A 14,031-nucleotide genomic window follows, 5' to 3' on the forward strand; every position below is an offset into this window, starting at 1 on the left:
GGGGACTTGGAGAACAAAGTGGGGAGGAGGGCTGACTGAGCTGATGTTAGGAAGCTATAACCAGCTGTCACATCCCTTGTTTGGTCTTGGACTTGAGCCAAAAGGAGCAGTGAGGAAGGGCATCTGGAATCAAGAATTGATTAGGAGGTTGGCTGTGCGTCTTTGAGATAAGATTTTTGCAGGGGTGCTGGGAGGAAGGTTGGGGTGCTCAGGGTCCCAAGGAAGTCCTTAACACTGGGCCTGCAGAAACCTGCTCGGCAGTTAGAGGTGGTTACCACCTCCTAAAGCATCAGTAGACAAAGGGAACTGGCCCCCTCTTGTTATGAGACATTAAGATCTCATAGGACTGCGAGCTGAAAGAAACTTCTCAGATCCCTTCAGGTATGGTTTGTAAACTGGCTACACAAAAGGCTGGTTCACAAACATGTTTTACTTGAATTTACTTTTTTAAAATGGAAGTCCTGGGAATAGAACCCAGGACTTTGTGCATGCTAAGCATGTGCTCCACCACTGAGCTATTACCCCACCCTGGAATTTACAGGTTTTAGGAATCAAGCAGTTTTGCATAAATAGTGATTTCTGGCTCCCCTGGGAATTCTGGATGATCTGGCAACACAAGGCCCACATTCCTCTAGAGTAACTACGGGCTGGAGCTAAGGAAAAGCACCCGCTTTCAAGGGGCCTTCATTTCTATTTCTCCATAGTCTCCACCCACTCCCTGTTGCCTTACCAGGCATTTGAAATTGTGACTCTGATGAGGCTAGACCGTTTCAAAATTATTTGTTAACCTAGGAGGTGCTTTCAGTGGATGAATTTTAGTTGGAAACATCTCATCTAAGACAAATAAAAGTGGAGCTGATTAGGAGAGAAGCAAAGGTGGACTTGCTCATCTTAGCCTCTGTTTCTCCCTTTTGGGACCCAGGGTGGAGGTCCTAGAACTCCATGAAGCATAGTTTAAAAACTGCAGAGATGTCCAACTCTATCCATGCAGAGATGAGGAGACTGAGGCCCAGAGGAAGGAAGAGGCTTCTCCAAGCTCAGAAAGTAAGTTTGTGCCCGAAGCAAAACTTGAACCCATTTCTCCACTTTCCATGGTAATGTCTTGTCCATTAAACCAGAGCTTGCAAATAGCTGTAATTCATATACTGACTCTGACAACTAGAGATACTGTGAGTTGGACTCTGAGGATTTGTTTGTTCTTGGCCAACTGACTCACAATATTTGCTTCAGGTAGAGGGAAGAGTCATGGAATTTATACCCTGTATTTACCGTCTGTATATAATTTCATGCTGCTTGCTTCCATAGTCTAGGAAAACAGATCTCTGGGGCCCTGAGATGCATGTTTATCTACCTTTAAAATTGGGTCTGATCCTGGCATCGTATCCAGAGGTTCTCCCCATGAGCTTATCCAGGAAATCTGAGGGTGACATGGGCTTGGATGCGGAGCGGGCGGCTTCAGCCTCCTTAGAAGCAGCAAGGCTAAGAAAGGAGAGAGAAAGCAGAGGGTTAGTGACGGCCCTTTCTCACGCGGTGGTCAGGCCCCAGCCTCACTCAGCCCCTGTTGACTGCCCAGCCCTAAGAACCATAGAATGTTCTTGGCCTGAGAAATGGGTGATATAGGTCCTTCATGAGGTTTACTCAGCCCAAGTATCAGCCAGCCGGGGATCCTGGAGGGTAGCTGGGTGTCTGATTGATGCTGAGAAGCCGGGGACTCTTCTAAGGCTGCATCTGTAAGGTTTTGGTCACACTTAGCTGCTGGTTTCCTTGGGAGAGGAGATTGAAGGATTAACCTCCCACTTGGCCCAGACCTGAGTTTTGGGTGCCAGCAATTTAACAGGTCCGTAGAACAGTGCAGCCCAGAAGAATCTTAGAGATCAAACAGTCCAGCCTTTCCGCAAAGTTTCTCTTTAGAATCAGTTACTAATTTTTTTTTTAAGATGCCAAAGTCAAATGCATTTGGGCTCACAAATTTAATCAGGTGTCTTTACCTCAGGTCTTCTCAAACTTCTACAAGCTTAGGTGCCTTTTCTAATGGGACTATCTCATGCACTTTCAAAAATGCTCAGTTAGGAGAACTGAGGCACAGCGCAAGAAGAATCTGACATAGGTCCCAGAGTAAATCAGTGGTAGCTTCCCTCAGTGTATCAAGAGTTGGGGGATTTGGCATCAAACCGCTGGGGATGCTTCACATTGTTTCTGCCACCCCTCTCCCACAACAAAGTAGTTCCAGGTCTTCATTCACACCGTAGTATAGGTTACTGATGTGGCCCTTCCCCTGCCACACTCTCAAAGGCATGCAGATTTCTAGAAGAGTCAAGATTGGAAGCTTAAGGGTTAAAGAGCAATCATTTGTATTGCCTTGGGCAACTGAGCTTCCCTGGTCCTGAAAATTATACCCTGGAGCAGGCTGGAAGCGAGTGCAGCCCTGCTGTGTGCTTCGGGGCTGGGAAGTTGGAGGAAGTGTGCATACAGAGAGATGCGCATGTGTTGCATAAAAGGAGAGTTGCTGTCACCCAGCCAGGTAGGATGCCATGCTCCCCAAGGACTTGGAAGACCTCCCTTGTTCTTTGCCTTGGCCCCTTTTCTGATCTCGGAATTGTGACTGTTTAAGGGAGCCTCTCTAGTGGATGGCTCTCAAGTTCCTGCCTCCACCCTGGCTTTCCCCTTTCTTCATTTGCAAACCACCTGGAGGGCACGTCCACCTCGATGTCCTGCCTTGCCTCAAGTTCATTCCAAACTGAAGGCCACAGCTTCCTTCCCAAGTTTGCTCCTCCAGACCGCAGTTTTCCAGGTAGCACTTATGTTTTCTCATGCTCTCCCACATCCCGTCACTCACCCGGTCCTTTCAAGTCATGCACGTTTCACGGCCATGCTACTTTGTCCTGTCGCTACTTGCGTTTGAGTTCCGAGACCATGAATCATGGTGGTTATATTTCTTGATTGCTTGTCTATTTAATCTCCTACTGTTGTCTATCATGGTGGGTCTCACACATAACTGGTGCTCAGTAACTGTACAGTGAACGAATGAATGAATAACGTGCTACTTTAATTAATCAAATGTCCTGATTTGTAGGAAGTATTCATAAATATTCATGTTTGGATTAACAATTTAAAAATTATTAGACTATTATACTCACTAATGAAAAAGGGTGAAAGTCATCTGTTATTCCTTTGAAGATTCAGAAGGTATTCTAGGATTTTTAGACACTCATGCTTAGTAATCTGAAGATTCCTTGTTCGTATACTGAAGAGCTCGTTTTGATGGACGATATGAGGGATAAATGAATTATACTGTTTCTACCTGTGTGACTATGGATGTTTGTGAGTTTGTGTGATGTGGGTAGATTTCTCTGTGTGAAGTATATGCATGTTACATGTGCAAATAGATGGATGTGTATGAGGACTAGGGTGTGCACAGGAATGTTTGTGGATGTATAGTGGATTGTGGTACATAGATTTGGATATACAAAAATGTGAAGACCATATTCATGTCCAAGTGTTTGTTAAGCATGGGATTTAGCTTGGACATTTTTGTGTGTACATGCAGCATGTATGTATACACAGGGTATAGGGTGTGAAAGCCTGAAATGTCTTTCACAAGGCATGTATATGGTGTGTCTGTTGCATGTGTGTGTTATTGAAATGTCCTGTGAGATGTAATATAGAATAGTTTGAAAAGAGTGAAAAGAACAGATGATTTTATATCAGACTTATCTCCATTTACTAGCTGTGTGACCATGGTGAAGTTACCTAACCTCTCTGAACTTTGGTTGCCTGCTATATCAAATAAGTTTTGCACAAGGAGTAACTGAGCTAGCACATGTTAAAAAAGTGCCAAGGACGGTTCTTGATACATAGCAGGCACTCAATGTATTGTCTTGCTCTTGTCTTGCCGTGTGCGTGTGCATGTGCATGTGCATGTGCACGTGTGTGTCTTTGAAGTAGTTGAGAGCCACTCTGGAGGCTTCTTTTGGGCTCTCTGCTGCTTTCAGCTGCCCCATAGTCCCCACATGACTGGGAAGTCCTGCCAGATGCCTTCTGTGACCCACAGCTGGTACCACTGTCCCAGCCTTTTCTCCATTCAGCACCAGACTCACAGCTGGTGTGCAGCTCTAGTGTGACAAACGGAACCACAGATCGCAGCTGGTGATTTATGACTTTTCTGCTGCTATAATTCACTTCTCGAACCACTCTAGGAGTGGCAGTTATGAAGCTCTCATAAGCTCCTGTTCTCTCTGCAGGTCCTCCTCTCAGATAATACGATTTGGGAACGTAGTATTCCCTCCCAGTGGTTACTATAGCGTAAGCCATCTCTGGCCCTTAGGTCTCTTTCATAAACGTGAATCCTATTAGGTGATACAAGGAGAGAGTGAATTCGCCCCCAAATTATCCCCCCTACCATTTGCTATTAGCAAAATGTGCCATTTAATACCTGAATCCTCCCCAAAGCTGAAGCATCTTCCAGGTATCCTAGCACGTCTGCAGCAAGGCATTTACAGTCTGATCACCTGGCCACTGACTCCCTAACAACCCTTGCATGGTGAGCTGAACTGGAGGAAATGGAGATGCTGAGAGGTTAAGTAACTGGCCTCAGGTCACACAGCACTTGAGTGAGAGAAAGGATTAGAACTCCAATTTTCAAGTCTTGCCTCATCCAAATGCTACAAATGTGTAAGAAAACCTTTTGTAAACTGTGAAGAGTATAAATCATGATTGTAGCTAATATTACTATTGTTTTTGAAGCTTGTTATATTGTTAGATCCAAGAAAATCAAAACATGTATGTAACTTCCCACAGAAAACAAACTATGGTTATCAAAGGGGAAAGGGCAGGAAGGGATAATTAGGGGTTGGGGGTAAAAAAGACATGTGTCCAACTTCCAACCATCTCCATATACACAACTCTGAATTGACCACGCTTAAAAATGGGGAAGAAATAGTTGTGACTTATTAAATGATCCTCTGTTTTGTCAGGTGATTCATAGCAAAATTCTTGGAAATTTTGAAATTCTCTAGTCAAATCTTTGCTGTGTATCATGTACCAGTTTCCTGGATAGCACGTTCACAATTTTTGCCCTGTTCCCGTCCCACCTCTACTGATAATCACTGAAAAGTTTTCATTGAATTGTCTCACTTCTTTTTTAAGAAAGGAAATTTTGTATTTCACTCTTGACAAATGAAACATCAGAATTACTTGCCATAACACAGGATAACAGTGAATACAATGAAAGAGAAAGAGAAAGAGAAGAATTTAAAATCCTAGTTATATACTATTGCTGGCTGACGTTCTGAGTCTGAGAACTGCCCTAAGTTCCCAAGGAAGATCACAAGTGTTGGAAAGGTCTTAGAGACATAGTAACACTGAACTGAGACTTTCCTCTTGCGATGATGAGGACTGAAATAAGAATTCTACATTATTGTGTGTTGAACCACCTAAAATCATCCCTCATCCCTTACTCTAATTCTAAAATTTCTCTAATTCTTTTTCAAATAAATCCTCCATTTTAATGTCAAAATAGCTATGCCCGTCCACTTGATAATCATTGTACACTTCCATCTATGTTTAGACAGCATATTTTGCATGAAATTATTTCCAGGGCCCCCTCTAGTAAATCTGTGCTTTGTCCTTCTGTGCAGAGAAAATATGCAGCAAGGGGCCCTCCACGCCCATGGGAGCCGTGGCTTCTGGTGAGCTTAAGTCTTTGCTTGTAGACGGTGAGCACAGAGAAACTGGGAATGAGTCTGGGAAATGAAACACAGGATTGTTAGGATTTGCTGACCCTATGAAAGTACGTGGAAATGATGCAAATTGTTTCAGGGATTACTGCAATGTAATGTGGTGAATCAGACTTGGTTTAGACAGATTTGATTAATAGTAATTTTCAGAAAGATCGGGAGGTCTCCCGGGACCAAGTGTTCTTCTGTCCCTCGCTGAGAAGGCTTACAGCGATGGCTGCGCAGACTGGGCAGAGCCTCGAACTCGCTCTCACCTTTTAGTTGGGGCATTTGTCACACTAAGAGATTGGTACTTAAAGGACCTCAGTTTTGACTCCTAATGACAGAGACCATGGAGAGGTCCAGGAGTGGGGTTCCACAGGGTGACATAGTGAAGGGGGTGCTATGTGACCTTTGGGGAATCGCTTTCCTATTCAGCTTTCAGTTTCCCAAGCTATGAAATGAGGGGATTAGAATAATCTCTGAGTCCTTCTGGCCCTAAGCATCATTTTATTAGTTTATAATATTCCATCTCTCTTTTTTTCTTCTTTGCACATCTGGTCTTGGGATCTGAATTTGTCTGGGGGCAGGGGATGTGAGTGTGTTTGTGTCTGGCTTCTTCCCCTTCTCATTTCAACATTTCTCTTCAGTGGCACAACTCATTTCTCAGGGACTTGCTGGAAGACAGGCCAGATCAATGCTCAGATTCTCATTCTCCAGTTGCAGCATCAATTGGAAATAGGAAATCAATATGAAGCTGTCAATCTGAATTTCCAGTGAGCTGGGGTTGGCCATGAGACCAGGGAGAAACAGTTTCAGTCCCACCCTTCGAGGCACCACACCCCCATGGGCCACTCAGAGTTAGCAGAGAGGGTCTGCCCAGCAGATCCCATCTCCTGAGTTCACAGTGGGCAGAGAAGTCAGAAGGTCAGGGGTGGGAAAAGGGGAGGAAGGACAAAGGGAGGGGCAGAGTAGGATCTCAGAGGCTGGGGATAGCTGAGGGAGGGATGCATAGGGCTGGAGGAGGAAGCTGGAGGCACAGATTGAGACAGAAAGGGAGGCGGTAGGAGAAAGGAAGGGAAAAGTGAAGGTGTTTGAGGTATGGCCAGTGCTATAATCGAGGAAGTCAGTGAACACAGAGGACGAGTGCTCAACGACACTTGGTGGGGGTGTGGGGGGTTTCAAAGAGGCTTTGTGGAGAAAGTGGTTTTTACAGCAAACCTTGAAGGTTGGGTAGGGAAGGAAGAGTGTTTTGAGTAGAAGGGACAGCATGTGTAAAGTGTAGAGGTGAGAGAGGACTTGGAGAATTGAAAGAAGTTTAGTGTGTGGGTGAGGGAGTGAAGGGGCAGTGAAAGAGAGGGATGTAGAGAGAGAGAAGGGACAGTGATAACAGTTGAGGATGGAGCACCGAGTCTGCAAGGCTGGGAACAGCAAGGATTGGTGCCCCCGTTCTTTGTCCTTATGGTGGGTCTGAAAGTTAAGGAAGATTGTCCCTTCCCAATGCCTTTAACATCCTGATTTCTTAGCTGATCTCTGTTTAAATTGACTTGCGGCCTGGCCAAGGTTGGGAAATGTGCTCTTCAAAGATGCCTCCAAATGGTGGGTGTCCAGCTGGTTTCCAGGCAGCGTGTCCTCTGACTTGGGCCACATCATCCCCTTTGCCTTGGCAGGGAGGTAATCTAACAAGCTGGTATTTATTCCATGCAGAAAATACCAAGTCCACTAGTCAGATGTTGTTTGAAGAAGGTCGGTCTCTGTTTCCATGGGTATTTACTTAATACACAATTATAAAGGTCACTGTGGGATAGAGGGAAAAACATGATGGTGGGACTGGGAAATCCGGGTCTTGGCTAAATAGTCTTGGATCTGTATCTAATGTCCTCTCTGGTCTTGGGCTAATTCTTTTTCCTAGATGGTCCCCAGTTTCCTTATCTGTGAAATGGAAGTTTTGGATTAGATCAGGCATGGTGAACAGTTTTAAGTGGTTGCTCAGAGGAGGGTTCTGGGGCTTGACCCAGCAGAGAAATGTAGCCAGAGAAATGATCAGTCTCTGTCAAGGGACCGGATTGTGGAGTGAGGACTCCTCTGATTTCTACAGGTCCTCTTGCTCCACAATCCTCTGATTCTGATTTATTAAGCGTTATGAATAAGGGACTGTGGGGGAAAGGCAGATAAATAAGTCGCTGCCTACAGACAAAGCCCTTCACATAGACTGAGTTTGTGTTTGTCTCGTTCTGTGCCTGGCAGGTAGTAGCCGTCAGTAATCATTTGTTGATGAATGGCCTCTGCCCTCTAGTTGTTCGTAGTTCAGTAGATGGACTGGACTCCATCCGTGTAATTGATTATAAGAGGTTGCCACCCAGCTTAGGTGGCATAATTGGACTGTGATGGTGGTTCTGAGGAGGAAGGCAGTATTTGGGCAGATGTAAGGACATGAATCAGAGAATTCTTGTGAGTTTTATAAATTTTTGCCTCTGAGCACTTTTGGAAAGACCTGACATTTGTCCGTGTCCACATCGTGTATTATGGGGGAGAAAGCTTTCTTCTACCTGCGGGCTGTCCTTCGGAGAGGAATGGAGAGACTCCTGGGAAGAGGTGGGGCTGAGTGTGAATGGAACTCTCTGGTGGCCTCAGGGGCCGATCCAGTTTCCCGTCCATGGCTCTGACACCCGGGGACTTGGGGCTTGTTGTGCAGCAAGGGTCACTATCAGCTTTGCCTGGGTTGCATCCTTAGGTCAACAGCTGGCTTCCCCCGGCCAGCTGTGCAATTCCGATTTTATTTGATTGCAGTAAGGGGCTTAGGCTGGCTCGGGAGTGCCTGACATTTTATTAGTCTCACTTCATGATCTGCTAAGCACCCCTGGGAGCTGAATGTCACAGTTGGCACGCCCTGAGCCCAATTCTCCCCAGGATCTTAGGGAACAAGGCCCCCTTCCCCCTTCCTATTCCACTTCCTACAGCTGTATCTGCCTCTTATAAGGAGCCATTATCTGGGTAAGAAGGACAAGAATTTGAACATAATTTTCTTTGGCAATAAGATAAAATCTTGGATCCTTAGAGCTGGAAGGAACCTTGAGATTCCATCTGGTTCTTCCCCTTCCCTTAGGGAAGTCTGATTCTCTTGGGATGTCTCATACTCCTGATTACTGCTTCCAGTCTGTCCCTCTGGATGGCCTCCCTCCACTAACTCTTCTGCTTTAGGTATCCCCACAAAGCAGGGTGAGATGAATGCGGCACCTGGCAAAATTTAAGGAGGCACTTACTCTCCGGGTTGTGGAATTGCACTTGCAGAGCCCTGAGAGTGAGCACCTCCTTAAATTGTGTGCCCCTTAAATTGTCTCACATGCTTCACCCTCGTCCTTGCCCTCTTAGAGCATCATAGATCCTCAAACCCAGTCTGTCTAGGGTCGAATTACCTGTAATCAAAAGCATTCACCTGGAGAGGGAGTGTCTACCTCTCACAGCATCTCATTTTGTTTCCAAAAAGCTTCATTTTTATTTTATTGTTAGGTGGCAAGAAACAACATTACATATTTTAGCTCATTTTATCCTTTCAGAAACCTGAGAGGTAGGGATGTCTGTCCCCATTTTACAAATAAAATAGTCAAGGCTTAAGGAGCACAAGACTTGACTGTCTAACTGTGGCATATCACACTTCATTTGCTTAAATTGTGTCGATGTTTTCTTTTTCCTCACCTCCCTTCTTCTTACCCTATGTGCATCTTTCAAGGCTGGAATCACGGGAGCCCTTGGTGTTTTCTTGTTAAAGCTCAACCTACAGCTCTCTAACTTGCCTTTCCCTCAGAATTGAGGCGATCAGGTGTTATGTAGACAAGACCCTGAAAGCATGACTTTGGCCAGCTTCTTTCTGGCTCTAAGAGGAAGCTGAACTTAGCTGTGCAGGTACCTGTTATCAGCGATATGATTTGACTGGAGTCACAAAGGTCCGAATTCTGACCCTGATATTTTTAATCATTCCCTGGAGGAAAATACCTGATGTCCTCTGGGAAAATCCAAGGCAGGAGAATAGGAGAAGAAGCAATCCCTTTTTGATTTTAGGAGCATCTACAACACCCTCCACCCTCCAGAATGACTCAGATCAGAGTCCTAGGTCAAACCTGTGTCTGTGCGTAAACTCACATCTCTCACCACTTAGGTCACTAGTTATAATTCTACAGCTGTCTCACTTTGCACTGACTATCTCTACATGTCTCACTTAGGGTTGTTTTCCTGTGCCTCTGATCTTCAGTGCCCTTCTACAGTCTGGTTCCCTGGTTAAAGATTTCTTGGCTTAAGCCCGTGGGCATCAAGAAGCCCCCAGATGAGAATTCCCAGTGAGGAACTTGGGGGGATCCTTGAGCGGCTTGAGTGCTGAAGAACAGGACAGTGGGGTCATTCTGCCTGGCTCAAAGCTCTTAGCAGGCCATGTGGCTTCAGCTTGTGTCCCACAAGTTGGACAGGAGAGCAAATCACTCTCATTACCTTCATTGAAGCTTACTTTTAAATAAGATAAATCTCACTGGAAATGTATGTCTTTGTGGAGAATGGAGCTCAGGGATTCTGGACAAAAAGTTTTGGGAAAAAAGATTTTATTGGTCAGCAGGGAACGGTCATTTGATGTTGCAAAGACCTGGGAGTATAAATATTGAGGAGAAATAGTAATATGATAAAAACAGATAAAGATATGATAATAGCTAATGATAGTAATAGCTACCATTCACTAAGTACTTACTGTGTGCTGGGTACTTTACATACGTTACTGTATTTAATCTTAACAATCCTATGAAGATGACATCACTACCTCCATTTTACAGATGAGGAAACTGATGCTTGCGTTTTCAGAAATTTAGCAGAGGTCGTGTAGCTGATAAGTGGCAGAGCCCAGTAGTCAGCTGGTCTCTAAAGCCCACACTATTAACCACTACATTGTGTTGACTCTCCCAAGTGATACTGATTTGTAAAGTCCTTCTGAGGAGCTGCTCTGGTTTATGATAGAAATGTTTTTATGGCTCTTTGGAACTATAAATGAGAATTCATGGGGCTCTGGGAATTGGAAATTATGGGTTGTGAACAGGATGATGATCATTCCACAAATAATACTTTGGGTTTATATGATACAGTTCATTTGATCCTCATGCCACCCCCATGACAGCATCTCCACGTACAAGTGATTACACTGAGGATCAACTGAAAGGTGAAGAGACCATCTCAGGGTCTCAGATGGCAGAGTTCTAACATGACTAGGGGTTGGGGCATCTTCTTGTCTTTCATTTCATGTTTCTCTGTCTCAGTTTCACCCATCTTTAAAATACCACCTGCCTTTACCAACTGCAAGGTGTCATTTGAATGACAACAGGTCAACATGCTTAAAGATGCTGTGGGAATAAACTCTTTCCCTTCTTAAGTCAGGTAGCTTTTTTTCATCCACTAGGCATTTTTAGATAATCATCATCTCATTTGAGATAGCACTGATTTATTCATTTGTTTACTTATTTATTATCTAAAATAATTATGAAGTGCCTACTATATGTCAGAGATTGTACTAGGTGATTGAGCAGGATATAAATAATAAAATAATAACAGTTAGCCCTTATTGAGTGGTTATAAAGTATCAGATGTTACACTAAGACCTGTATTTAATCCTGAATGTAGTCCTATGGGTTGGATATCATTACTCCCATTTTACTCATGAGGAAATTGAGGTTCATTGAGGTTAAATAACTTATCCAGATACACCTAACCCCACGGTTTTTTTCTCTTAAGGATATCAGTACTGGATATGCCACAACCCTTGTTTTCTAACAACTCCCAAATTAATAGAGGAAAATCTATGTGAAGGCAATAAAGTGTTTGAATATCTGGGATATTAGAAAAACGTATCACTTTTCCCTCCCAGATCTACACTAGTTCAAACCTATAGCAGAAATACAAGCCAAGTTGCAATTAACCCACAGGAAATGCATCAGCAAAATGGGGCTGTTTATCCCAGAGAAAACAGAGATTTTCTTAGGAGTGAAACTTGGATATGTGTGGTCTTCAAGCATCCAAGAGACTGTGATTCAAAGGAGAATGTTGAGAAAATAAAACAATCACAGGGTACTGAGGAAGAAATGACCTTTATAGAAAAAGTGACTTGTATTAAAATCTGCATCTGCCTTTAATAAACTGAGTGGCTAGTCTTCAGAAAGAGAACACTTAACTGTGAGCTAAGAAGGTTTAGTTGAAGTGGATATCTGCATGCAAATACAGAGTTTTACGGAGGCTCCAGGGCTCTAATGATGCTCTAAATAGCCTTTTTTGACTCCCCTGAATCCTCTAAGACAGAGCTGCAGCTATGCTCAGTGGGGTGAAACTTCCTTGTCTCACTCAGCAGGTTCTAACCTCTTAGGGAAGAAGTGAGTAGAAGAGTCACAGAATTATGGGACCGAGACATCTTGTGCATTAAAAAAAGACATTTATTGAGCACCTGCTATAAATTAATGACTATTAGGACTTTGTAATGTCAATAGGGATGATCATTTCCATTTTATAGGTGAGGAAATTGGCTGAGGATTAAGTAACAGTAATGGTGATGGCTCCCAATGATCACTTTCTAGGCACCATGCGCAGAGCCAAGAAATTTCCCTGTCTAATTCATCCAACCCTTCTCTAGTTTTCAGGTGAGGAAACTGATGCTCAGAAAGGTGAAATGACTTAATCAAGGCAATTTGGTAGCTGAGTTGATACATTAATTGAGGTGGAATTTTGCCATATGTTTTGGATAAGCTGTTCAAATGTGTTAAACAGCTCACTCAACTTGAATACGCAATTTTTTAAAAAAAGTATAGTTTGTTCACAATGTGTTAATTTCTGATGTACAGCATAGTGATTCAGTTATACATGTATATATATTCCTTTTCATATTTTTAAAAATTGAAGTAAAATGAGTTACAATGTGTTAATTTCTGGTGTACAACATGGTGATTCAGTTATACACATTATATATTTCTTTTCATATTCTTTTTCATTATAGCTTACTACAAGATACTGAATATAGTTCCCTTTGCTATACAGTAAGATCTTGTGCATTAAGTTCCTGCTCCTCTGCGGTTTATTTTGTGCTTCTATAAGGACTATTTACTGAGGAGAGTTTAGGAGAAGTTATGTCAGTGAAGCCTGTGGGACTTAATGAGCTGAAATCAAAGTAGATGGATGATGAGAGAAGGATTAGGTGCTGTGGCTAGTGCCTCTTCCTGGTTTTAGGATGAAGGAGGGCCAATGGTGAAAGGATGGCAAGGGTCATCGCTTCTGGGGTTTCTTTATTTTCTATCCTGTACCTTCAGGATCCTCAGGCAGGGTCACTTTTCTGTAGCTCACAGGCGGCCCAAGCAGAAGGCCCAAATTCCACTGCCTCCTGCTTCTTGTTGCATGTCTCAGAGGCAAATGGGCCATGCCGAGGGTGTAGAGTAACAATAAAGACCTACTGTATAGCATAGGGAACTATATTCAATTGCTTGTAATGAGCTGTAATGGAAAAGAATCTGAAAAAAAAATGTATGTGTATGTATAACCGAATTGCTTTGCGGTACATCTGAAACTAACATTGTGAATCGACTACATGTCAATTGAAAAAAAAAGTCATGAGTTTGACTGTTTTGATGCTCCTGTGGGTGGTGAGCAAGTCCTTTACTATATGGAAGCATCAGTTTCTTCATCCATGGAGTGCAGATCCCTCCTGTCCTAACTTATAAATCACTGTTTAAAGTCATGTTGAAGAAAGCATAAGGTACTACATTTCTAGACTGAAACAGGAGCATGGTCCAGGGTGAAGTATGTGAATTCTGCCATCAAATCCAGGCTCTACTGTTTACTAGCTGTGCGGCCTTGGGACAAGTTGCTTATCCTGTCTGTCTGTGTTTCTGCATGTGTAAAATGAATAAGAGTTTTTGCTACTCACAGGGTTGTGGTAAAGAGTAAATAACTTTTCTGTAGTGCTTACCTTGGGGCCTGGCACATTGTAAATGTTCAATACAATTGTTATTGGTTCAGATTTTCATTGTTTGATCTAGGCTCTATGATGGGAGGTGAATATACAAACTTCGAGAGGCTTCTTTGTGTTTTACGCTTGAATCTACAAGGACCACCCACTCTCACACCTAGAAGTGGACCACAGTACTCTCTGGGAATTCTTCCGCTGTGTTCTCAGTAATTTATTGCTTAAGCAGTAAATTAATAGAATTACTTTGGCATTTCAATCAATAGGATTAAGATGATCTGATGGTAACGGGGTAGTAATTGCTGCTACACAGGTGGAAACTGTCCATTGGCAAAAACTGTT

The 14,031-nt window shown here is 43.4% G+C and overlaps 1 protein-coding gene and 1 long non-coding RNA gene across 3 annotated transcripts in view; one reads left to right on the forward strand and one right to left on the reverse strand.

Moving 5' to 3' along the window:
• LOC141577111 (uncharacterized) overlaps positions 1-14,031 on the forward strand; it is a 742,740-nt gene that overhangs the window by 57,564 nt on the left and 671,145 nt on the right. The window lies entirely within an intron of this gene.
• Positions 1-14,031, reverse strand: part of GLRA1 (glycine receptor alpha 1) — a 79,910-nt gene that overhangs the window by 45,819 nt on the left and 20,060 nt on the right. For both annotated transcript variants that reach the window (XM_010970016.3, XM_010970015.3), the window contains exon 2: positions 1,352-1,479. In XM_010970016.3, the coding sequence (XP_010968318.1) occupies positions 1,352-1,479 (128 nt within the window). The remainder of the gene's footprint in view (positions 1-1,351; positions 1,480-14,031) is intronic.

This window comes from Camelus bactrianus, chromosome 3, assembly GCF_048773025.1.
Source record: "Camelus bactrianus isolate YW-2024 breed Bactrian camel chromosome 3, ASM4877302v1, whole genome shotgun sequence".
Classification (NCBI taxonomy): Eukaryota; Metazoa; Chordata; class Mammalia; order Artiodactyla; family Camelidae; genus Camelus; species Camelus bactrianus.